The sequence below is a fragment of the Leucopleurus acutus genome, assembly GCF_964270905.1.
Source record: "Leucopleurus acutus genome assembly, chromosome: 1".
Taxonomy (NCBI): domain Eukaryota; kingdom Metazoa; phylum Chordata; class Mammalia; order Artiodactyla; family Delphinidae; genus Leucopleurus; species Leucopleurus acutus.
Window position 1 is genome coordinate 178,668,960 of NC_139142.1, and position 26,378 is coordinate 178,695,337.

General features: G+C 42.2%; 1 protein-coding gene across 1 annotated transcript; it reads left to right on the plus strand.

The window, feature by feature from the left end:
* Positions 1-1,384: 1,384 nt before the first annotated feature.
* Positions 1,385-23,971, plus strand: RBM17 (RNA binding motif protein 17). Its single transcript, XM_082844584.1, has 12 exons — positions 1,385-1,521; positions 6,799-6,936; positions 9,435-9,551; positions 12,368-12,534; positions 13,361-13,458; positions 16,243-16,299; positions 17,243-17,384; positions 19,431-19,582; positions 20,627-20,700; positions 21,202-21,300; positions 22,401-22,473; positions 22,605-23,971. The coding sequence occupies exons 2-12, from the start codon at positions 6,814-6,816 to the stop codon at positions 22,706-22,708; spliced, it is 1,206 nt and encodes a 401-aa protein (XP_082700710.1). The 5' UTR covers positions 1,385-1,521; positions 6,799-6,813; the 3' UTR covers positions 22,709-23,971.
* The last annotated feature ends 2,407 nt before the right edge of the window (positions 23,972-26,378 follow it).

Consider the following 26,378-nt stretch of genomic DNA (forward strand, 5'->3'; position numbering starts at 1 on the left):
TGTGCCTGTGTTTTGAAAATTTGAAAGGTTTATATTTTAGTTCTGGGTTAGTGATAATTAGAATGTTACATGATGTCCTTAACCATCTATTTCTTTAGATTGTCTACTGACTCCCTATGATATTTCTCTTTTGTCCCTTTTCCTCCCTTTTCTTTATCACCAGATTTTAGTTAATTATATTCTTTCTTCATATGTTCCTTTGTACTAAGATGTAAATTTAAATGCTGACTATTTGATTTATTAGCTTGAAATGTTTTTACCCTCAAATATTTTACTGAACCAAACTTGGGTCCACTTGCCCACGTGCAGTAAAGCCAATCTACTGTACCAGGTTGTGGTGAAGGAAAGTACAGCATTTACTGCAGGGCACCAAGCAAGGAGAACTAGCAGCTCATGCTCAAAAGACCCGAATTCTCTGATGGTTTTCAGGGAAGGGGTTTTAAAGATAGTGTGAGGGAGGGGGCTGCAGGGTACCTGATCAGCTTGTGCACAATTCTCGGATTGGTTGGAATCAGGGGGAAGTTTCCAGCATTATCAACCTTCCGGTTTCAAGGTCTAAGTGCTTGCAGTCAGAAGTTTTCATCTGGTGGAGGTCTGCTTCCTGTAAAAACAACTTAGGAATGTGTGTCAGACCTTTTTCTTTAAGGGAACTGGGAGTTGGTGATTCCGCTCTGTGGCGGATTTATAGTCTAAATTGTTACCTGTTTTCTGACCCAATAGCTATTCTTTATTTCTACATCTTCACATTCCTAATCATTATCTCTTGAGCCAGGCTTCTGAGACTCAGGGGAGCCTGGGAGACTAAAGCAAAAGCCTTTTACTTCAAAGGACAGGGACACAGGGGTTGTATATGGTTTCAAATATAGATGTGAAAATCATATTCACACGGAATCCCATTTTCTCTTTTCTCCGAACTTTTGTCATATCATTCTTAAATTGTGAGGCTTTATAACATGTACGTCTTTCCTGTAACCCTAACTTCATATCCATGGTTTCCTTAGTCCTACACTTAATTCAGCGCTCCTGGCCGTTTCTTCTAAAGCCGTTTCCCCATTCATCTCTCCTACTGTGATTTATCTTCAGCTTTGTGCACACAGATGAATGGTTCTGAAGTGGACCTTTGCAGCCCTGCACCAGTCCTCCTCCTCCCCATCTGCGGTCACTGCTAGGCTTCCCCGAGTCTGAAATGTCGCAACCTTGCGCCACCGCGACACCTTTTGGCGGGAGAGAAGGACGCGGGCGTAGGCGCGGTGCGGGCGCGGGGGCGGTGCAGGCGCGGTCCTCCGGCAGGTAGGGGGCGCGCAAGAGCGGGCCGTCCTCGGCGCAGGAGCAACGCGCCTCTCTCCCGGCCGCACACGCCGTGACTCCGCGCCGCCGCGCGCCCCGCGGGCTCTGCGTAGGGGTTGGCGCCGGAGAGGTCCGGCCGTCGGGGGCTGAAGCCGAGCGCCCAGCCCGCCGAGTCCGCGGCGCCTCGGCCCCTGTGCGCCGCCGTGGCCCGGGAGCGTCGGCCGGGCGGGCCGGGTAAGTGGCGCCCTGGGCGGGCCGGAAGGGTGGGTGGGCAGACGGTGACCGGGGCGGGTGCGCCTCCCCGGGTGGCGTTGGACGCGACGCCGCGGCTTTAGGCCGCGCCGCTAGAGGCTGGTGTCCCGGGCCGTCCCCGAGCCGCCGGTGTCTTCGCATCAGGCGGTCCGGCCCCGGCCGACCCTCCGTGTCTCCCTTCGCGCCTCGCCGCTCCTTTATTTGCCTCGGGTCGCCGGGCCTTCGCATTCTTAGTCTTCCATTCTTCTTTCCCGTCTGTCTGTCCACATCTCTTCTGGACCCGAGGGCGGCTTTTTCTCCCTACCGTCGGTGGTGTTTTGGGAAAAGTTGCTGGGCCTCTGGATCCCGTAGGCCTGCCTGGGTCACCTGTGCCCGGGGTTGCAAAGGAAGGAAGCCTTTTCCTTCTTAGGCTGCAGAACGGGGAATCAGGTGTGGACTTCTCTCAGGGACGGGGGTTTTATCTGGACGGGTGGAGGAAGACGTGACTACAGCACTACCTCGGTCCTTGTCCTTTTAAAGCGGTATTTTAGCTTCGATGTCCAATCACCCAGCTTTTTTTTTTTTTTTTTGAGCATTTCTTTTCGCCCAGACCATGTGTTAGTAACAGTGTATGCAAGATGCATAAGAATCTGTCCCCACGCTCTGTGAGTTTAGTTTCCGGGGAAACGAGCATAAAAAGCCACGCCTGGGTTGATCCGATTGACCGGAGTGGGGTCTGGAAAGCCTTCCAAAAAGGAGTGAGGCTTGAAACTGAGTCTTGGGGGTGTTTTGTTAGATGTGCAAGATGAGGGAAATGTTTACTGAAGAGGAAGGAAATAAATGTAAAGGTACCAGAAGTGAGGCACCTTAGTGCATTCTGGAAACTGCAGGAAAGGCAGAAGTGTGAAGAGGGGTAGTCAGGTCAGATCAAGAAGGTTCTTTGAGAAGTCAGTAAAGGAGAAACATGGGAGGCACTTACTGCTAGAGGCAGGCAGATGGGTGGAAAGTAGGATATTCTGGATCAGGGCAAAATTCTGCACATTCTCATGTAGGTGAGGACTGTGTGTCCCTGCAACAGGTGGAGTTTTTAAAGGCTGCTACTCAGTTTCCACAATTTTATGGGGTAAATGCCACAGACGTTTTGACTATAGTAAGGATATTTAGGGAATATGGGGTATTACATTAGTAACCTAAACTGAGAGTGTTTTATTTTTAGAACTTTATTAAGAAGTGTGCTGTCTGCTGTACAGTTTACAGTAGAGAGTAGGTTGTGAGTTAGAAATATAACAAGGTGTCACAGAGGTGTTGGCCCTCTGAGCTATTCTGATCATGGAGTTCTGTGACGGATAAAGAGAGCCTTTATGGAAAATAGGAATCTGCAGATTTGTGCATTCCCAAAAGTAACTTTATAAAGTGGAAAGCATGGAACTAATAAGAATGGGGTTCAGGTTGCTGCTCACCCCTGGGCCCGGGAGATCACTTGGGTGGAATGGGATGGGGGCCATGTGGGTTGAGTGTGATTTCTTGTCCAGATCCTGTCTCTTGTTTTGGGTGGTGAATTCACTGGTGCTTGTAGCATTATAGTAATTAATTGAAGCAGGCCATAGAAGTGTGTCATTGCTGTGGTTAATGCACTTCTGTGAATTTGAAGATCAGTGAGAAGGAGAAAAGTGAAGAAAGCTCTTCTGCATTTACTGGGATGTGGAGATCTGATTTATAAGCTCCAAGTTAAAGAAAACTAGCAGATGCTGGTGAGATGACATCAGTTTCTAATATTTAAAGTGTGTTTTCGAAGGTTTTGAGACCAGAAACAAGGAACTTTTAAGGAACATGAGATTTTGCTGCACAATGACTTCCAAAGCTTGCAGAGTGAGGTGAATCAGGTGGAATTGTCAACAGCCAGCTTCAGTGTAGACTGGAGTCGGAGGAAGTGTGGTCTTGTGAAACCTCACCAGCAGCGATGACATTGTTAAGTACTGGGTTCTTAGCCAGAAGGTCTCTGCTGGAGGTAGAGAGCCTCTGCGCTGCTTGATTTTGTAACCGTGAAATTGGGAAAATGTTTGCATCAGTTTACTCTTTTGGCAGGGATATGTCCAGCAGCCCGTTACCTCACACCCCCTCCCCCACTGCTGCTTCTCCCCGCCCTTTTACCTATTCTTTTTTTTCTTTTTTAAAAAAATTTTTATTGTGGTAAAATATACATAACATAATATAATATACATAAAAATTTGCCATTTTTAAGTACATGGTACCATTGTGCGACTATTACCACCATCTACCTCCAGAACCTTTTGCCTGCTCTTTACTTTCTCGTGGAGCCTGTGGGCATTGTGTAGTTTCACTGCTGATTCATGTGGCGAAATAGAATTTACTTAATTATTAATATTTCAAAACTGTTTATTAAATGCCTTCTCTGTGCCAGAAATTGGAGCTGCAAAAGTGAATAAGCTGGTCTTTTCCCTTCAGAGTTCAGTGGGCATTTGGGTACTCTATTTCCATGGCACCAATGTTATTTGTAAATACTTTTTTTAATGAATTTCTCAAATTTCTTATTAAGTGATATTGGGAAAATTAAAGTGGAGTTAGATTTGCAAACAAATTTTGATAATTTAGCTTTATGACTTCCCAGAATGCGTTGTTTATATTTGTTTCCCAGAATGTGTCAGTCTTACCTTGCTTTTATAAGATTAAAGAAAGATAAAACAAATGAACCCGTAGTTTGTTTACTAGGCTTTGGTTTGGTGACCAATTGAATGCAGAGGTCTCAAAAAATTAAACTAGGTTAGATGAAAGATGCATGGTCATTTCTGAAGTAGTGTCTTGAGAACCACATTACAGTTGACCCCTGAGCAACATAGGGGTCAGGGACACCCACCCTCTGCTCAGTCGATAATCCAAATACAACTGTACAGTTGGCCCTCTGTATCCACAGTTCCACATCCGTGGATTCAACCAACCACGGATTGTGTGGCACTGTAGTATTTACTATGGAAAAAAAGCCGCATGTAAGTGGACTTGTGCAGTTCAAACCTGCGTCATTCACGGGCCCACTGTACTAAGCTGGACACTCAACGTTGTTTTCCTTTGCTGTTGCTCTGAGTTTTTCAGGTTAAACTGAAACTTTAAACATGTGTCATCTAGAGAGGAAGGATTAGTTTTGAATACGAGGTAGGCTGGGAGAAAAGCGCATGACAGCCTCTAAAGCTTTTTGGTGCAGTTGTCTTCCACAGTCATTGTGGGCAAGGAATTTCTGAAGCCATGGCCTGGGAGGGGGTTGCAAATAGAGTGTTAACTCTGCAGTCGGCCTAACTGCCTGTTCAGCTCTGGGGTGGACATTGGTCTTAGTCCGGGGGTAGAGCAGTGACCTCCACAGACTGATGTAGGTTTTCATGGAGTTTACACTGACTGTGATTAAAATTGTAGATTCTGAAGTGGACCCCGGGGTCATGCCCTACAGAACTTTGGAGACATGGTCAAATTTCAGCCATACTTAGTTAAGAAATGGAAGTCATTAATTTTCCTCCATTTAGCCTCAGTGACTTGAACTTGTCTCAAGCTTAACATGACAAGGTGTTGCCAAGTTCACTTTGTCTGGCACTGAAGACAGTGAGCGTTTCCCGGTGGGATGTGCTCTCTAGGAAATTCTCTGCCCATGCTGCCGTCACCTGAGCCGGTGAGTCGTCACAGGAGCCTTGAGGAGGAGAAAGTAGAGGCATTCCTTGATTTTTTTAGGTGACTCATTGGAGCAATCAGCCACCAGTACCCTGGGCTCTGCTTTTATTCACCCTGCTTCTGTGCTGCTTTGGGGCCTTTCATTTAGAAATCAAAACAGAGCTCTCAGGTAGTCTGCGGTTCAGATATTAAGAAGGGAAGACACTGTGGAAGGCGACTGCAGTTGACTGGGGCTGACTTCTGCTCAGGACCAGAACAGCTATACTGAGGGAGGGAGGCGGCATCCACCCTCACCCCAGCCCCAAGCACAGTAGAACCTGGTCGGCCAAGGTGTTGGGGTCTTAGAATCCATGCACAGAAGGGTGGAGAAATGAGCAGACAGACCGAAGTTTTGCCCGGGGTCAGACGTGACCCGGGGGGAAATTAAGTATTTCCCTTCCCATCTATATCACCTTCTCTTCCTGAGACACAGACGCAGGCAAAACAGGATTTGTATAACACAGTTTCAGTGGCAAAATGCTGTCTGAGCCTGGGAACTGACAGACTTTTGGAATGTGTCCATATGTTAGAAACTACCCATGTTAAGCATTTCTTTGCAGTTTAGGGATTTTAATCAAATTTTTTTTCCTCTTTCCATCTGTGAGAAAGAGATTGATTTCTTATTTTGAGAAGTGAGCCATTTTGTGGGTTTCAGAACGTTGAGGTATTTTAAAGGTGGCAGTAAGGATTTACCAGCATGAGCTGTGGAGTTCTGCTGACTGCATTTGAGATGGGTCTTCCCACTGTAACCTGGGGCAGGTGTCTCTCTGAAAGTCCCCATTTCCCTCCTGGACTGCTCTTGGTGTGTGATAAGGCTTTTAGTAAGTGGTAACTCTTGGTTTTGTTGTTGTCATCCTCTTGCGTTGCTCTACTCTGCCAGGGATAGTATATATTGATCATTCACATGTAGATTGTTGATTCTGTCTTTGTAATCAGTGTCATTAAAAATTACAGATTTCTTCTTGGTGGGATATGAGGAAACCTGGTTATTAATAAGATCTAACCCTCCACCTTCCTGTCACATCTGTGAGGTCATTTCTGTTTTTTTCCTTTAATTAGGGGCATATATTACGGTTTTTTCTTCATAAAAGGATAACAACCCACCACCAAAAAAAAAAAAAAACGGTAGTTAATTGTGCTAAATCAGCCTTGTAATAGGTGTTTTTGTAAGGCTTCTACTTTTTGCTGTTGCCACAAAATAGAGTTTTTTAAAAATTGAATATATGTAATTAATAATGCCCTGCATCTAGAACTTCCATCTTATCTCATTCTATAGAACAGAAGGATTTCATTTGTGAATTATTTGACCACATGATCTTATATATAGGAAAATTCATTCTAGAGGCTTATTTTAAAAATAGTACATGGATATAGCTTTATTGTGTCAGGGTGCTGACTGGTGATATCAGGCATCTTGGCTTCTGTCACTGAATGTTACTGGACCAGGTGATCTCTTCAGATACCTCTTACCTCTGAAGTTCCATGATACTGCATTATTTTAACATGGGAAGATTGGAATTCTTCACTACATTTTTGCATTCTTTAACCCCTACCCCTCTTGCCTTTCAGCATTAAACTGAGAAGATGTCCCTGTACGACGACCTGGGAGTGGAGACCAGTGACTCAAAAACGGAAGGCTGGTCCAAAAACTTCAAACTTCTGCAGTCTCAGCTCCAGGTGAAGAAGGCAGCTCTCACTCAGGCAAAGGTAAGAGAAGCTAAGCCCAGCTTGAGAGCAGAGGTGTACCGGCAGGTGCCTCCTAAGGATTAAGAGTAACCTGCTGCTCTGCCTCTTTGTTGACTGAATATGTAGGGTTTGTTGAATATGTAGGGTTCAATTTGTAAGGGGAGAGGCTGGGGTGGGGGAGGGAGAGCAATAGGTGTTGAAGGTCATTTCGCTTCTCCTGGGAATAGAACTGTTTCAGGGAATCAGAATGAGGAAAAGCATACTCTTGGTTTCCAGCAATGATGCTGGTTGTCAAACTTCAGTATGCAGGTTGTCAATCTTGGTTGTCCAAGATTGAGAATTTGGTTAAAAGGCTATATAACACCTGATACTCTGGTAAATCCTGATTCTGGGTTGGGGCCTGGGGAGGCTGCATTTTTAGGGAGCAATCCTGCTGTTTGTTGTAGGTGGTTTGGAAGCGGCACTTTGAGAACGAAGCTCTGCGTTATTGACTGAGCTGTGATGATGTGTGTGTTACTGAAGGCTGGGGTTGGTTGTGAACGTTTCAGGGTTTGTAGTCTGGGGTAATTGTTTTTGTTTCTGTTGTGTAGTGTTGGGCGTTGGCAACATCCTTGAAATCATTCACCAGGTAAAACATTAAAAAAACAAACATAATTGTCTACTGGATATTTGATATTAAAATGTTCCTATCAAATACGTTTAGGAATGAGAATGGTATTATGGTTTGCTTGTTGTTTTAGAACATGATTCCCCAGTGGAGGCTGTATCCCCTCCAGATGGGGCAAATATTGGTTCTAAGGGGTGAAAAAAATCCTGCTCTTCTTATGTATAAAGGCCAGATATACACAGAATACATAAACAGGTGTGTAGTGTATCTGTGGTATTAAAATTTCGTAGGTGGAGAAGAAAATGTATTAAAAGGTTCCTTGAAGGAGGAGGCAATAATGAAAAAAGAAGTTGAGAAGAACTGTTTTAGAGATACATATTTACCAGTAAGATGAAATATTTACTGATAAGATGAAATATCATTTCTGGGATTTACTTTAAAATACTCCAGTCTTTGGCAGGGGAGGCAGGGATACATGAAACAAGATTTGCCACGAGTTGGTAGTTGTTGAAGCCAGGTTAAAGAGACATGAGTTCATTAATCATTCTCCTTAATGTTTGAAAATACACACAATAAATTTTTTTAAAGTTGGAATTATTTTTTTTTCCTTCACTACATCATTAATATTAAAATGTTTACATTTGATTTCTCAGTATTATAAAAGGTTTTTAGGATTAGGATACCCACAGGTAGAGAAAACACTGTCTTAAAATTTAAATTGGTTTTGTCAGTTCTGTTGATTAGAGTTTTTGTCTTTTTCATATATCATTACCAGATTTAAATTTTGTATGCCAGTACTATTTCTTTTTAAAGAGATAGAATTCTGTCTTTTTAAAACAAACTTTCATCCCACATGAAAAGATTAACAAAACAAGTCTTTTTTTTTAAATTAATTTATTTTTGGCTGTGTTGGGTCTTCCTTGATGCACGTGGGCTTTCTCTAGTTGTGGCGAGCGGGGGCTTCTCTTTGTTGCGGTGCGCGGGCTTCTCATTGCAGTGGCTTCTCTTGTTGCGGAGCATGGGCTCTAGGCGTGTGGGCTTCAGTAGTTGTGGCACACGGGCTCAGTAGTTGTGGCTCGTGGGCTCTAGAGCTCAGGCTCAGTAGTTGTGGCACACGGGTTTAGTTGCTCCGTGGCATGTGGGATCTTCCCAGACCAGGGCTCGAACCCGTGTCGCCTGCATTGGCAGGCGAATTCTTAACCACTGTGCCACCAGGGAAGCCCAAGTCTTGTTTTTTTGTTTTAATTTTTTTTAAGTTGGTCTAATTTTTTAAATCTTCGTTTCTCATAACTTTTGCTTTGGACATAAGATGTATAAATAAGGTTTTACATTCTAATGATAATGCTATTTCATATATTCTATTCTTGAAGGCCTCAGTCTTCTCTTTTGTAAAGTGACTGACTCCTAGGAACAATTCTCATACTTAATAACATAAACTCAGTTAGACTATAAGTGGACATAATTAGTGGGCAGTCTTGGTTCATGGAAGATAAAATAGAAAAGCGGAAGTCGAAATATAGTAGAGATATACAGGTTAGGTATACTAATCCACAAGTGTATGCCCAAGATATAAAAACATACCCATTCCTTGTGAAAGATCCACACTAGTTGAAGTGTAATGCGGAGAATCTAATGTAGAGCTTTTTTCTTATATTATTTCATATGCAAATTTAAATAAAAGCGACCAAGCTTTCTGTAAAGCTTTTACAAAAATGGAGGAAATTTGTGTTGTAAAAAAAGGGCTAAAGAAACTAGTATATGGTTATTGTAATAACTGAATTAAAAGGCTGTTATGATTGTTTTTCTCATATCTGAAAGGTTTGTTGCAGAGTCCAAAAAAAGCTTTGTTACAAACAGTATGAATTTTAATTTGAAGCCTCAGTACACTTTTCTTATATTTTGATGATTTTAGAGCCAGAGGACAAAACAAAGTACGGTCCTTGCCCCAGTAATCGACCTGAAGCGAGGTGGCTCTTCAGACGAGCGGCAGATCGTGGACACCCCGCCGCACGTGGCGGCGGGCCTCAAGGTACACTCCCCACCCCCAGCTGGGTGGGCCTCCTGCTTTCCACAGGCTGCGCTTTACACACCACTCTGAACACACCTCCTCAGTAGGCCTTGCACTCTAGGCAGTATCATTTTCAATTTAATGTTTACTTTAGTTTTATCAAGTTTAAAACATTCATCTGTTTAAAATACAGTAGTTAATTATAGAAAAATCAGAAACTGGAGGTAGGCAAAAAGAAAAATAAATGACTTTGGTCCTACCCTCCAGAATTTAAAAACTTTGTATTTTGGAATAGCTTTCTATCCTTCACCTTCTCCACCTTCTGTTCTCTGACTTGCATTTCTCACTTAATATATTGTGAGTGTCCATCTGTGTCAAAAAGTCTAGGACCATATGATCATTTTATTGACTTCACAATATTCCCCTGTGTGGGTTTGCTGTGAAGCTCTTGGTGGGGTTTCTTGACCAGAGGAAGTGGTCCTGCTCCTGCAAGGCTGATAGTCTGTCCAGAGGGAAAGGCACCCCACAGTGGAAATTTTCTGAGGATTCTTAGTCATTCAACATTTTTTCCCACAAATTCTTTGCCTAATTTTTTCTTGCTACATCTAATGAAAAACTGGTTAATCATCTTCTGTGATTGTATATTGGCTCTAGAACCTATAATATCACTGCCAAATTTAATTAGTAAGCATTTTCCTTCTTGCTGCATAGCCAATTTTTAATTGTAAAGCATTCCCATCAGGTGAATGTGTATGGTGATTTACACACCTATTTCCTAACTGTAGAACCAGTAGACCTCTAGTGAACACCTCTGCAGAGTGCTTTCTATGCATTTAAAATTATTTTCTTAGGATAGATTTCCTGAGGTGACATTAGGAGATCAGTCACTTTTGTGGGCAATTTATTTAGCGCCAGCTTGTTTCCGGCAGAGTTGTATCAGTAAATAGTATCACTTGTAACATGTGAGCGTTTGGGTTTTTCCTACCCTCCCCAGCATTGGGTATTAACATTCAGGCTTTTAAAATCAAGCAAGGTGCTTTATTCTTTATAGCATTTAGAGAAGGATGGCTCATTGTTGAACTTAAGCAGGGTTTATACAGTAAAAGTTGTTTGCTGTCAAATATTGAAATGACAGAAAATTAACCTTCATGCTGACAGTCTGGTCTCCGAGTTAGAAACTTTGTGATGGCAGTGTTCTGTAAATCGAGGGGCTCACTGTTAGCTTCTCTTATCTTACTAATAACTGAAAGGAAATGTCGTTCATGTGCTTTTGTGGGTTTTTTTGGTTTGTTTTTGGGTTTTTTTTGCGGTACGCGGGCCTCTCACTGCTGTGGCCTCTCCCATTGCGGAGCACAGGCTCCGGACGCACAGGTTCAGCGGCCATGGCTCACGGGCCCAGCCGCTCCGCGGCATGTGGGATCTTCCCGGACCGGGACACAAACCCGTGTCCTCTGCATCGGCAGGCGGACTCTCAACCACTGCGCCACCAGGGAAGCCCGCTTTTGTGTTTCTAAAATGTCTTTTATGTGAACACAAATGAATAACTGCCCTTTGAGAGCCCTGCATTAAATAGATTTTTGTAAGATTTCCAGTGATAGGGCCTGGGAGGTGATTACAGTTACTTTTCTAATTTCTTTTATTCATCAAATCAAAGTGTTTTTTGAGTTTTAGGTGTAAGGAAACCATGAAGTGTTTGTTTTATGATGAAAAAACATCAAATTGCACAGTGTAATCCAGGAATTGTTGGATTTAGATCCATTGATGATGAGCATAAGCTCTCTTTATCATGCCAGTTTTGTGTTCATATATAAAGTACCTTTTACAAACAACCTTCCTGCCTTTGGCAGTGCTGGGCATGCTCCTCCTGAAAGAGGTGCAGAGTGGGCGCTCGGGGACACTGACCTGTGCTCATTTGGGGGATCTGCGGAGACCAGGGAAGGCATCTTACTTTTACAGACAATAAGGAGGCATCATGCTAGGAAAACTAACAGAAGGAAGTATGGAGGTTTAGGAACGTGAGACCACGCAGTAGGTCAGGGCTTACGAGAACCATGGAGATCAAGACCACGAGCCTAGGGCAAAGCCCCCTTCTCGTTGTGTGTTTCTAGTTGACTGTGTGCTGTCTGCCTTTTGTTTTTCCGATTTCTTTGTTAAGGCTACTACCTCTTTTTCTCTCAAAGAGTAGCCCCAGTTTCTAAATGTACAGAAGAGAAATACAAAATGTTGTCATCTGAACCTGACTTAGTGGACCTTAAAAAATGAATGATGATGTGAAGGGAGTTACCTCCACTTGTGCAGACTCAGGCCTGAGATGCAGATGACTGGGGAGGGTGTGCATTCCAGAGGATTTCACAAAACCCAAGAGGATGCTTTTTACTTTTTTTTTCTTTTTTTAATTTTAATATGTCATGTCTCCATGTAATCAGAATCTAAAGTTATTCTATTAAATGACTATAAGAATGTGTTATTCATGAGTTGTTTCATATTTTAAGTTTTCAGAGATATATATAAGTATTCTGTGTTTGCTATAATCAAATTTATTGCTTAAAATTTTAGGTAGTGGCAGCTTGTTTAAGACTTCCAGGAAAGTGCTGTAGGGTATTTATGGAATTAGTACTGAACTGAGAGGTGAAATTCTTGGTCATGTTCTGCTGCTAGGTGTGTGGCCGCGTCAAGTCCCTGAACCTCCTCGGGCATCTGCTCCCTCATCTGTAAAGCAGAGGCAGACAGGTGGTCTTCAGGGCCCCTCCTAGCCCTCGTATTTTTTGACCTTAATTCTGTGAATAAAATTCCAGGACAGAGGATGATACTTACTTTGTCATTTTTCCCTTCCTCAGGACCCGGTTCCCAGTGGGTTTTCTGCAGGAGAAGTTTTGATTCCCCTAGCTGATGAATATGATCCCATGTTTCCTAATGATTATGAGAAAGTTGTGAAGCGCCAAAGAGAAGAGCGACAGAGACAGCGGGAGCTGGAAAGACAGAAGGAAATAGAAGAGAGAGAAAAGTAAGGCCTCGTGCGGATGTGGAGGTGCTCTACGTTTGAAATGGTCGTTCAGATGTTGGTGAATGAACTTTAGTGCTGTCTGTAAGGCTGAGTGAGTTTCCTGGTTGGTCTGAGCAGTTGTCAGGAGGAGTCAGGTTGTTGTTAACAATGTGTGGTCGTTACATCCCAGCACGAAAACAAACTCCAGAGCAAATTTCATATACAGTTGCAGAAAACTTACAGTATACGTTTTGGGTGAGTTCTTGGAGAAATGACGTACAAAGTGATGTTGAATAATAGGGTTTTTCCTTATGCTGTGACTCTGCTAGCGTCATAACTGCTTAAAGTATTTAAAATGTTATTCTTAACTTTTGCTGTTTTTGAGCCAGATGGAGTTTTTAAAAACTCATACATCTTTTATGTTTTTTGAAAGTATGGGCAACAAGGATTTATTTGCATTTCTTCTTTTAAAAATACTATTAATTGTTAAATAGTTATATAAAATATTAATATATTATTATTTATTGAATCACTTCATGAAGTGAAAGCATGTTCTAGAGAATCAAAATTATTTAATTAACTATTGCCTATTGTTGATATGCTTTAAAATTGAAAGAGGTAAATATCAAGGAAACTTTTTTCTTGCTATTTATATTCATATACCTCTTAAATTTGTTCGGTTTATCTTCTGGATTTTTCTCACTTCTCATACTTTTGCTACTTTAGTCTTTAACCAGTTTGCATGCCCCACCGCCCCCCCCCCCAAAAAAAAGTCAAGGTGACATCCTTGAGTTCACATCTCTGAATTGGTTCATCTGTGGTGAACATTTGTTTGCTCTTATCACAGGAGGCGTAAAGACAGACATGAAGCTAGTGGGTTTTCCAGGCGACCAGATCCAGATTCTGATGAAGATGAAGATTATGAGCGAGAGAGGAGGAAGAGAAGTAAGGCATGAACACAGATACTATGTTTCAAACGTGGTGCAGTTCCACCGTTTCATATTCAATTTCATAACTGGTTCATCTGACACTGATTTGGGTAATTTTCTCTCCAGAATCTCAGCAACCCACATGTTCATGACAGTGTAAATTTACATTGTTTTCACGTACAGTCTTTCAAACATTTACTTGTTGGACACTTGGAGCATACCTTAAAATACATGCCCACTCTCGTCTTTACCCTCAGCACAGTCGGACCAACCTGTTCTCTGTATCCAGCTACATTTCCGTTAAGAACAGCACTGAATGGAGAGTCAAGGCACTCATTTCCAGAACCTTTGCCACTAACACGCATGACTGAGCTTCCCTAGATGCTGGTTTCTTTCAGTGTCGTACGGGGAGCAGGGAGACAAGCATTTGAACTAGGTGCTTCGTAAGACCTCTTCCATCTCTAAGAGGTCTCTAAGAGCAGCATTGTAGTTGTGTTAGAGCCAAATTCTTAGTGATCACTAGATAGCTAAGCAGTGTTCATTCTTGAGAGAATGGAATGCTATTTATCTAGCTTCATCATGTTTGATTGCTGGGATTTCCTGGATTTAGTTCACCACTTTGGTTGACAGATTGAGATTTAAATGAGAAATTGAAATCTTCCTGTCTCCTAGATACCAGGCACTGTTCTAAGCACTCTGATGGATTACCTCCTTTACACCACACAACTTTGTACCACACAACTCAGATAACTGTGATAGTCCTTGTTATAGTGGACAGGTGGGAATAGCGTTGTGTATGAAGTGGGTCCATTGTGCATCTAACCAAGATCTTTCTTTACCTGAAAACCTCATTGCGATGTGGTCACCTTTACCATGAGACCTAAGAAGAATGTTATCATGAAGCTGGAGTGTATTTCCACATACATGAACTCTGTGTTATGACCAGCAGTTTGGCAAGCTTGGTCTTCCCATTGTACAGCCAAGGCTTTTCAGGGCTTAGGTTAAACTTTAAAATACTAAATGAGTTGGAAAGGAGTGGGTCTGTACTAATTTAGAATTCTTACTCTTTCAATGCAGATATGAGTTACACAGATTTATAGAATACTTACTGCACAACAACAAAGAACCAAGCTCATAGATACAGAAAACAGATTGGTGGTTACCAGAGGCAGGGGTTGTGGGGAGCTGGGAGAAATGGGTGAAGAGGGTCAAAAGGTACAAACTTCCAGTTACAAAATGAATCACAAGATTGTAATGTACAGCATGGTCACTATGTTAATAATACAAATAATTGCAGAGTTTTGGATTTTTTTACATAATGTTTATTGTTTTAGGCCATTACATTTTGGGGATAAAATAATTGCATATTTGAAAGTTGGCTAAGAGAGTAGATCCTAAAAGTTCTCAACACAAGAAAAAATTTTTGTAACTATGTGGTGACAGATGTTAACTAGACTTTTTGTTGTGATCATCTCACAATATGTACAAATATCAAATCATTATGTTGTACACCTGAAACCAATATATTACATGTCAATTATACCTCAACTGAAAAAAGGCTTACTGCATGCTGAGCACTATCAGACACTGCATTGTTTTTCTGTGGAGGAATAGAGTTAACATTTGAGTGTGCTCTGTGTGTCAGGCATTATGTTAACATTTCAGATTCATTATCTTCCTAATCAGCAAATGCCTGATTTATTAACTTGTTTTAGAATCCAGTACATAGGTTGAATATTTCTTGGTTTCATCTTTCCAACTTACAAATCAACTACCCTTTTTTGTGAGGTGTGCCTTCTATACTGAGGACATTTTTTTTTTTTTTTGGAACATTAGCAGGAACGATATAATCTAATATTAGGGAAGTAATGGTGTTAATATCCGTTATGTGTACTGCTGTTAACATATTGATGGTCATATTTTAACATGATTAGTAGCAAATTTTCAGTAAACAACCTGAATTTTGTATACTAAACTCATTGGAGCTGATCTTTTCAGAATCAGTTAATAATCACTTAGGTCTTAGTGGCAAGGTGAAAAATGATAATAGGTATGTCAGAAGACATGGAAGTTTTATTAAGACTCATATTTCTCTGTAAGTATTTTTTCTAGTCTAGGCCTGTTAATCATTATGCATATACACTGGCTTTGGGGGATTTCTTTTGTGAAACACTGTGTGCTGGTGCAGCATGGTTTTGTAATTGGTCTCTTTACATTGTATCGATTTTTTTGGAGTGTTTCATTGATGATGAGGTTATAATACATATGTTAGCACTTCTCCCTAGTGAAAAATTCCTTATGTTCTCTGCTCATACTTTCCCTCTGGTTGTCTGAAAGAAAATGGAGTCTACTTTGGTTTGTTCGTGTCCACCATTCTCTGTCCAGGAAACATGAGCAGGAATGGTGACAACACGAAACAGATTGTAACCAGAAGTACTGGCACTTCCAAATAGGTGTTCAGTCCCAGTGGTCTGCATCCTGGAAAGAAGGGTGCTGTCTTGTGGGGGATGCTCTGGCCTCACAGGGAGCTGGGTTTCATTTTGTCCCTGCCTGTTCACTCTCCCGGGATCATTTTCTCATCTGGAAAATGGAAGCAGTGATAACCTACTTCTGTATTTTTGATCCTGGATTCAGATACTGAAGTCTTCAGATGTTAGTGGGAGGGATGGAGTAGCATCCCTTCCTGCTTCTTTCTTTGGAGGGTGGTGTGATGTGACAGGTGGCCTGTGTCACATTCCTGAGGATCCGGCATCTGAAACGCTTTCCCTCCTTTAATTGGTGGAATTTCTGTTTTCTGCAGGTATGGGCGGAGCTGCCATCGCACCACCCACTTCTCTTGTAGAGAAAGACAAAGAGTGTACGTACCTGTTTCTTCCCCTCTCTGTTCAGATACACATCTTTAACCCAGTTGTGGGAAGTCTTAGCTGGAATCAGCCAGGTGTCCTGAGTGCAGGGAAATGGCTGGAAACCGGTCCTTGCTCTAACCCTCAGCCAAGTGCTCCCTTCCACCCCTTAAGTTTAATACCAGGCTCTGAGGCGTGGGTTTTTCTCTTGTGAGATGCTTTTTTTGTTTGTTTTTAAAAATAATTCATTTTGTCTTCTCCAGCATTTCGTTATTTGGAGTTAGGTAAAAAACAAACAGTAGCTGAGTTTTTGTGCTCAGTGGTCTAGGGGCTGTTAAATTTGTGACCCTCCACAAGGTGGCAGCACCTTCCTGGGTTAGGTCAGTGCACAGGTTGTGTGCGTTTACTCAGATTGCCCAGTCTTCTCCCAGTGATCTGTTCTAGAATTTGGGGTTGGAGTTAGACTTTGAGGAGTCATGAAGCTCATCTTCCTGCCCTCTGGGTTGGACCATACCTAAACTACCCCAAGAACATATAGTCATCCCTCGTGCTTTTTAATACCTGTTGCACCATGAATGGTACCTTTTTATAAAGAAGGTAATTAAAAAATTGTTAAATACCTTTTGTGTGAAAATACCTGACGAACCATAAACCCCAGTTGAAACCAGTCTCTGGGAGTGGGGCCCAGGCATCTGGATCAACAAGCTTCCTTGTTGATTCTAATGTGTAGCTAGGGTTACAGATCACTGAACTGGCATATGGTCCCTAACCTCAAAGACCTTTATTGTCTGCCAGGATAATAAGATCGTAAGATGAGCGTCTTAAGACAGGTACACAGGATGCTATGGGAGTCAAAAGAGGGGTTGATCGTATCTCCTGGAACATACGGAAGGTCCAAGTGCGGTTCAGAATTGTTTTGTCACATTTTGGTAAACCTATTTTATTTTCATCCAACAGTACCCCGAGACTTTCCTTATGAAGAGGATTCAAGACCTCGCTCACAGTCTTCCAAAGCTGCTATCCCTCCCCCAGTGTACGAGGAACAAGACAGACCCAGATCCCCGACTGGCCCCGGCAACTCCTTCCTCGCCAACATGGGGTAATGGTCCGGGTGCTCTCACCTCGGCAGGTGCAGGGAGGGCGGGGCCGAATGGGAGGCACCGTCAGCCCTTCCAGGAGGTGCAGCATGTTTTGGGATGGGGCCTTTTTGGGGTTTATGGGGAGATGCTCAGTGCGCTCAGTCACACAGCCTCCTTCTTGAGGATCAGGGTTCAAGTCACATGGAGGGTATCCCAGCATGACACTGTTATGTTTTGTACAAAACATAAAGCTTTCTAATGGAAATTTTGAAAGATTTAAATGCTGAACATTATATTCTCTAGTTAAGAATAGTTTGTGATCATTATATTTGTTTTCATAACATTTGCAAATAGGTCATATGAATTAGAGCTGACTTACGCTATGTCCAAAAGATGAATGACATTTTTTTTTTTGATAAAATGACCTTTGCTTTAAGGTCATGGTTCTATACCTTTGGTCTAAAAACTCTCAGTCGTTCTAACTATAATTAGAAATTTGTTGGTGTATGAAAATCAGTTTTAAGGTTGACTTCCAGGTGGGGCTTGTGGATTTTGAGTCTCACGGGATTTGGCATGCGTTTTGGTTAAAAGAGTGTTTTATGTTGTTTACTCTGTTCTCTCATGCTCTGAGGGGTTGTCGGGTGAAGCAGCGTTGCACTAAAGTCCTTTTTTGTTCTGTGTCCTCTAGAAGGACTGCCTCTGGTGGCAATGCTGTGATTGTAGTAGTGACACTGGTCTGCCCTCGCCTGTGTGCACGTGCTTTGATCCTTAGCGTCCTCGGAGCTGGGCTAGTCAGAGTTGGAGGAGGTGGGTCCTCCACCATAGGGTTTGCACACTGCAGGAGGATTTGGAGTTTCTCATCTTGTGTCCGTCTTCTAGACCTGTGCTGCTCTCTGTGGTAGCTACTAGCCACACGTGGCTGTTAAATTAATTGAAAGTGAATAGAATTTAACATGTATTTCTTTAGTCACACTAGTCTCAAGTGCTCACCAGGCTAACAGCTACTGTACTGGGCAGTGTAGATGGAGAACATTTCCCTCACTGCAGAAAGCCTGCCCTAGAGTGTATGCTAGAGGGGGACAGACGTGAAGCCATTGGGGTGGTTTTGTTTGTTTTTTTCTTCTAATGAAAAAATTGACCTTTTGCTGGTAAGAATTGACTTTTTGCTGAATCCCCTTTAAACAGGAATTAAACCTTTATGCCTAAGGAAGATACAGTGTAGTACAGTTCATCAGTTTTCAGTCTTTTTAGCCCTAGAACAGCTTGTTCTAAGGAAATTACATACATGAAATACTGTAGGTACAGTTCTGGTTGAAGTTCTGGTTGAAGCAGCGTTTTGTGATTTAAGCCCTAAGTAGCACTGGTCAGTAGGGGCACCCTTGAGACCCATGAGGCTCCTCACGGTGCAGTTTGAAAACTGTCATGGGATTAGAGGAAGAGCAGTGGACTAAGAATCCGGAGTGGTGGGTTACACTTTCAATCCTACCATTAACTCCTACAGAAATAATTCTCACGTGGTGTCTTGCTTTGCTTTCAGTTAGCCTTAAGCTCGTCAGCCCATCTGGGCCTCAGTTTCTTCATTTCTAGCTCTGAAATAGATGGTCCCTAAGTGTCCTTTCACGTATGAAGTCAGTCATTGGAAACTCTGCTGTACTATTTAGAAAAATGCAATCATCTTCATTATGTGAAACCATACATATTTTTTGACAGGCTCACTTTAAAATAAACTGGTTATGAGCCCTGTAGCAGAGCAGATACTGGAGCACACAGGAAGTCTAGTGTTTTCTAACAGGCCCTGGGGAAATCTCACTAGGGGAACTAGTGTTCCCCTCATCTCAGGGGTAATCTCAGGATGCCCAGGCTTTCAGCATTCACTTTTTATCTTTCTCCTGAACATTTCACAGCTTCCATCTCATGGCCTGTTGGTAATTATATGTGACCTCATCGAAGCCCTTGTGCAATTTACACTTTCTCTTTCCAGAAGGAGATTACTGTGATGTAAAATCCAATTATGCTGTAGTTGATGACGTTGAGTGCAAGTACCTTTCCCTTTTTCCTCCCCACAGTGGCACAGTAGCACATAAAATCATGCAGAAGTACGGCTTCCGGGAAGGCCAGGGTCTCGGGAAGCACGAACAGGGCTTGAGCACAGCGCTGTCAGTGGAGAAGACCAGCAAGCGGGGAGGCAAGATCATCGTGGGCGACGCCACTGAGAAAGGTGGGTCCCTGGGGGTGAGCAGGGTGGAGGCAGGCCATCCTGATTGTGATGCATTCCAGCTCTGCCTTGTGGAAACTGAATCCTGAGGCCTGTTTTACAAATAGTTCAGAACACGCAGACAGATAGGAACGCCCATGGAAGAAAAAGAAGACAAGAGACTTTGGCAGAAATGAATAGGACTCCAGAAAATCATGTCATGCCTGCTTCTAGTAGCAGAGAGCCTTGTTACAATTGATAAAACCATGGTTATGTTTTTATAGCAAGACAGAGCCATACACAGTATATCGGTGATTCTGTCTGCTACATCTCCATCCTGTAAGGTTCTCTGCTCTTTTCTTTTTTCTGCCCTTTCATCCTAATTTTCTTTCTGACTGATCGCTCTGTGAGACTAATGTTATTTTGCAGTCTACTGGTAGGTGATGCCTACTTGGTGTTTTATTTTCATTTGATTGTTACAGTCTGTTCTGTAGTGAGGGCGTATTGGAATGAGGCAAACATGACTTAGCATTTTAAGTGGAACTGAGTGGTTTTGAGCTTAGCTGAACACCTTTTCCTAAAGAAGGGAGAGAACTTTTCTGGGAGCCCTGTCGACGCACAGCTTTAGGAAGCAGCAGTGAGCCTCACAGGCTAGAACCGAAAACCAACAGTCACCCGGCTTTGTGGGAGTGTCTGAAATTGGTCAGCTAGGGGCTGGCTAGTTAACTGCTTGTTACACTGGGCTGGGGACCTTCGGCCACTGCCTGAGCCAAGACTCACCTCTGAGGGTTGTGATCACTGTGCCCTGTGAGCCCTTTAGGAAGCGAGCTGAGCAAAAATGCAGGTAACTGGGGATATTAAAAAGTTCTAGAAATTATGGTAAAAATTATACCAAAGCAAAGTGATGCTTTCAGCCAGATAAGGCTGCATTTTTGCTGAGAGACTGTGTGGATGCTTATAGATGGCTCTAGGACATAGATAGTGGGGATTGCTATTGAAATTAAATTATTCATTGTAACTTGGACTCAGTGCTGTAACATGTCTATGTCTGATAATGTTTTCTTACAGATGCAGCCAAGAAGTCAGATTCAAATCCATTAACTGAAATACTTAAGTGTCCTACTAAAGTGGTCCTACTAAGGGTAAGACGCAGAAGGAGGAAACCTGTTTGCTCTCTTTGAATTGTGTTACTCCACCTTGACCTGTCCCTGCATGCTTGCAGGCCCCCCCCCCCCATGACAGAACAGTTAAAGAAAACTGAAAATGACACTTTTGGATAGACTCCATATAAGACTGATTTTTAGATTCCTTTTTCGCTAATGCTTCTTCGCTAAACACAGTATTTAAGACTACAGTGAGTAATTACTTTAAAATATTTGAAATTGTTAGAAGTTCAACTTGGTTTATATATTTTGATGCTTGCACAGTTGCTCTTATAACTCTTTATGAAGCTTAATGTATACTTTTATTTTTTATATATTTTTTAATACCAACTTTGGGGTATTTCAGGGATGAAGATTTTCTTCGTGTCATTTGGGATTAGGAACGTTTGCCATCATGGAAAAAAGTTATTTATACATCTCTTTTACATATTTGTAAATTATATTTCACAGTGGAATTTATGTATTTATTTTTGTTTATAGAACATGGTTGGTGCAGGAGAGGTAGACGAAGACTTGGAAGTTGAAACCAAGGAAGAGTGTGAAAAATATGGCAAAGTTGGAAAATGTGTGATATTTGAAGTAAGAGGGGTTTCTTTTGATGTTTATAAACCCAAGTTATAATTGATAGACTACAAAACATTTTCTATAGAGACAGAGTGTGCTATAAGTAACATATTGTCATACTATAGAAGGTGACAGATGTTGGTTAGTTAACACTGCTTTTACTCAGTTATTACAATTTCAAACATAAACACAAGAAGGACTTCAAATTTTATTTGGTGAAGAAACATTTCATTTTGTGACTGAGGTTTAGACTTGATGACTGTGCTCAGTAGTTTAGTGACTTGGACGTGCCTCTGGTCTCATTCATTTGGCAGGTGTTTTGTTAGTGCCTCCCACATACCCAGTACTGCATTGAGAGCCTTGTGGGTGGGGAAACACATTCTGTGCTCTTGGTGATAACGTTCAGTTGAAGAAACCACAAAACAAACACGTGAAATTAGAGAACATTCAGTTGCTAGACTCTGTAATGTTGACTTATAAGTACAGGAGGTGAGAGAAGGATTAGATCCACACAGGATAGTTAGAGGAGGCTTTGTGAACAGTATCAGATGTGAGCGAAGCTTTGGAATGAGTGGGTAGGAGAGAACGGGTGTTCAGACTAGGGTCACGGCTTCTGGGAGACCGAGGAGGGCTGCAAAATGGAGTGGTTGGGCGTAGTGGGGGTTAGCAGGAGCCGCGCTTATACAGTGGCAGTGGGACTATGGAAGCGGGGCTAGAAAGCTCCACCAAGGAGCTTGGCCTCGTATGAAAGACGGTTATAATGCATACGGGTCTTTTTGCCTTCATTTCTGCTCACTTCAGCTTCTCCTCCATATCATGTTGCTGTCTGTTGACTGCATAATTATTTGTTTATGTGTCAGATGGCATAGGACCTCCAAAGGTCCTGCCTGGCTGTGTGTTCCAGCACTTAACACAAGACCTGTCATCAACGGACCTTCAGCAGATTTTGATGATGAATGAATTATACTTATTTCCTTGGTATTTGACCATTGCTTATCTGTATATGATGATAATTGGAATACTTACTCTGTTAAAAATCATTTATGGGAGAAAACTCACATTCAGTGATATCTCCGATGATATCTTTACCTACTATACTTTCATTTCTTTTCCAGATTCCTGGTGCCCCTGATGATGAAGCAGTACGAATATTTTTAGAATTTGAGAGGGTTGAATCAGCAATTAAAGGTAAGTTGTACAGCTAACTATAAAGAATTAAAAAGTTGAATTTGTGATCTTAATCTTTGTAATTAAATATGTTCTTGTAATGTCTGATGGAATACCTGCCTTAACTGACTGTCTTTTTGTTTGCCTTTTAGCTGTTGTTGATCTGAATGGGAGGTATTTTGGTGGACGGGTGGTCAAAGCATGTTTCTACAATTTGGATAAATTCAGGGTCTTGGATTTGGCAGAACAAGTGTGATTGTAAGAACTAGAGCCTGAGTCATCTCCAAGGATCCTTCAACAAGCCACAGACTGAGCAGAGGAGAGCAAGGCGACAGGCAGCCTGCATGGCTGTGGGTACAGAGACTCTGGAAGGACTTCTAAGATATATGTTGACTGATCCCTTTTTTATTTTGTGGTTTTTTAATATAGTATAAAAATCCTTTAAAAAAAAAACAAACAAAAAAACGATCTGTGTGCCTCTCTGGTTGTTTCTCTTTTTTATTACCACTTCTGAGGTGATTACATTTTTTGCTAGGATTTCATGATAATTCTCAAGTGCTTCAGTGATACGGCATTTCTTGCACTAAAAAAATCTAGAAAGTTTTGGGATATGGGGTTGTGTTACCCTTTGCTTTTCTTTCTTTCTTTTTTTTTTTTGATTCATTTTAATAAAACCTGCAAGTTACTAAACTGTAGCTTCATAAATTCTATAATAAAGTATCATCTTGGCAGTCTGCCAGAGGTGAAAATTTCTGCTTTCTCTAACAGAGAAATTCTTCTTATTGACTCCAGTCGTAGAAAAAACTCTTTATGACCTAAACTAAGGTTGAAGAATTGTGAGCCTACCATGACCTGTTTGGATGAATCATTTTCGGTTAAGCTAAGTCAGACTATAGAGTATGTGATGGATTTAGGGGTATTTGGGTATAGAAATCATGAATATAGCCTTTGTTTTCAGATATTCAAGCCTAGTCTTTAGCGTAGATCAGAAGTCACCGGTTAATTCAAAACCTCGCAGGTACATTGTAAATGTGTGCCCGATTATGTTTTGGAAATGGTGGTTCCCTGGGGTCACATTTCTACTGGCAAAATTTGCAGTAGTGTTAGTTCTCATACATAATTTTAAAATGTATAAAATTCAGCCACATCAGTTACTTAAACTGTACTGGCGATTAATATAATTATGGAATTGTGAAAAATTGTATCATTGAAGTGCAGTGGTGTATGTGGCTCAAACATTTAGCAGGGCCCAAAACAAAACAGATAAAAATGTTTGGCACTACGGTTCATTGGCCAGAGCAGGAAGTGTTTCCAGAATATACTTGTGCCTGTGTTCTGTTCCTTGCTTGCCCAAATGTTGCATGTGACTTACCTGAAGCGGCAGCTGCGGGACGTGCGCCTGTGTTGTCTCTTTAGGTCTTTATGACATGAGAGCGTCTTGTGACCCTGCGGGGGAGGAAAGTACTCAGCATTTCTTTGCATCCATGGACTTGGTTTGGAGACATAAGGAATATTCTGACCCTTTTTAAAAAAGGATTTTCTCATGTTTTTATTTAACATAAATAAAAGAATAACATTTTCTCTTTTGTGGTATTATTTTACTGAGTAAAAGTGAATTAAGACTCTGCTTTTGAAATAAAAGTGCACATACCCTGAAATAAATTTGGGTTAAAGAATATAAGGTAGAAGAATTACATAATTGGACAGAATTTTGTAGGATGTGAGAATCAACAGCCAGCCTGAAACGAGAACAGGTCTACCTGCGGACTTAGCTCCAGAATACCAGTGATGGCGCCTGGCTTGGGCTTACCGGTACCTAAATGTGCTCACGCTAAGTATTTATTATGATGACTTAGTTTAATTTGTATAAACCCTAATGTTTTAAAGTTTAAGTTCCAACCCCTTTGATACCTGCATTATTATTGTTATGCTTTATAATAACATCATTGTTTATTTGCATTTAGGTGGATTTTCCCAACATTCTCATGATCAACCACAGAAATGCAAGTGACTGCACTACTTTGATTTTTATTAGCATGGGTACAACTTAGTGAATATCTTTCTCCCCAGTCTCTCTAATTATTAAATTATTCATGATGGCAGTAATCACTTAGTACATTACTTGCAGTGAATTTCCAACATTAGAATCATTTAAAATCTGCAATGTAGTGCTTGAGAAATTTGAAATTAATTTTCAATATTAACTAAAATTCAAAGTAACTTCAATGGAAAATTTTCAGTGTAAATTGAAAATTAATGAAGCTACAATATAACTAGAAAGGTTCTGTGTAATAGACATTTGTCATTCTGGGCCCGCCTGTGATCTGAAAGCCCTTCCTGTGGTTGGGGGTCCCCCGCATTCTACCGCCTCCCTGAGGTAGAGACTCTGAACTTGCTTTCCCAGCCTGTCTGGCAGCAGGGCCAGGGGTTCAGCCCTGGGCTCTTCCCGTCAGCTATCCTCACACTGGCAAGAGTAGGCCCAGCGTTGTTTAGCCTTAGGGACGGTGGTGGCAGAGACCTTATCCCATAGTGGCATGTCTTGAGGTGGCGCCACTTGTGTGGAAGGGTAGGCTTTGGAGCAATTTCTAGGTGTGGTGTGGGAGTTTTCTTTCTTTATGTAAAAGCCTCCAAACTTGACTGGGGCCTTCCTGTCTGGAGATTCCATTTGCTACCTAGGTTTTGTTTTTGTTTGTAAAATCTTTTTCTGCTTAAACAAGCCAGAGTGAATTCTCTCATTTGCAACCAAGAACTGATAAAAAAAAAAGTTGATATCTGGAATTGCAAACGACAGATCCTAAAAGATGGAGAATGGAGGGCCTACCGTCCTAGGTTAGTTGGTGAAAAGTTGATGAACCTAGTTATTTGGTGGCAAAACATTTTGCCAAACTGTTACTGTACTTTAGGGTCCAGACAAGACTGACGTTGAGGGGAAGGATGGGGAAATCTGCAGGGCGTTGGCTTGGGCTGGTCACCTCTTAGGCAGCTGTGGTATTGGTGCCAGGTCGCATGGCGTCAAACCCTGGTTCTGCTCACTCGCTGTGTGACCAGGTGCCTCTGCTGAAAATGGAAGTGATAATCATACCCACTTCTTAGGGTTGTCAGGAGGATTAAACAAGCCATACGTGGGAAGCAGCATCACAGGACACGGGACACACACAGGCTGCGAAGTCCTGCGGGAGTACCATCAAATCAGACTAAAGGGAGCTGGTTCGAAAGCAGAGTGAAGAAGAAATACAGCCTCACCCAGAGAAGCTTTCTCTGCCTGCAGCCTTCCGAGTCAGTTGAGAGTTCCACAGTTAGAGTCCTGCTGGTTTGGGAAAACCTACCAGAACTAAGACTCAACCAACGGGTCCAGCAGCAGCCTCAGCAGTTTAGACTGGAGATTGTGGTCTTGCAAAACGGGGTTAAAGGTGTTGCTTTCCCACTTCAAGTGATGGTTTGAATTGCCCCAAGATAGTAGCCACTGAGGTATGGGAGGGACTGGACAGCCGGAGACCAGCTGCTATAAAACAAAGAGCTCAGATCAAAGACCATCCAGGTAAGGTCCTTGTTCATTCAGGCCTGGCATGTGCCGGTGTCCTGGTCCTTTCCAGCCTTCGTGTGTTGGGTACTGTGTCCAGGGCAGATGGCCTGGCTTTCTAGCTATAGCTGCGCAGCATGGAGAGCCACATTTGACCTGATGGAGAAAACACATCACCCAGAGACTGGACTGGAGTCAACAGCAAGAGACCGGAGTCGTCTTCCTCACGATGGGGTGAGTGCTTTTCAAGTGTATGTACGGGATGATCAATGTATACTTCGTGGGGAGCCAAAAAGGTTGGCTGTGGCAGACACTGCATAGCCCAGCACCTATTCCCAAGCTCCTCCTTTCATTCCTAGGCCTCTATTCTAAAGGCCGGAAAAAATGAACCTCTAATGTGGAACTA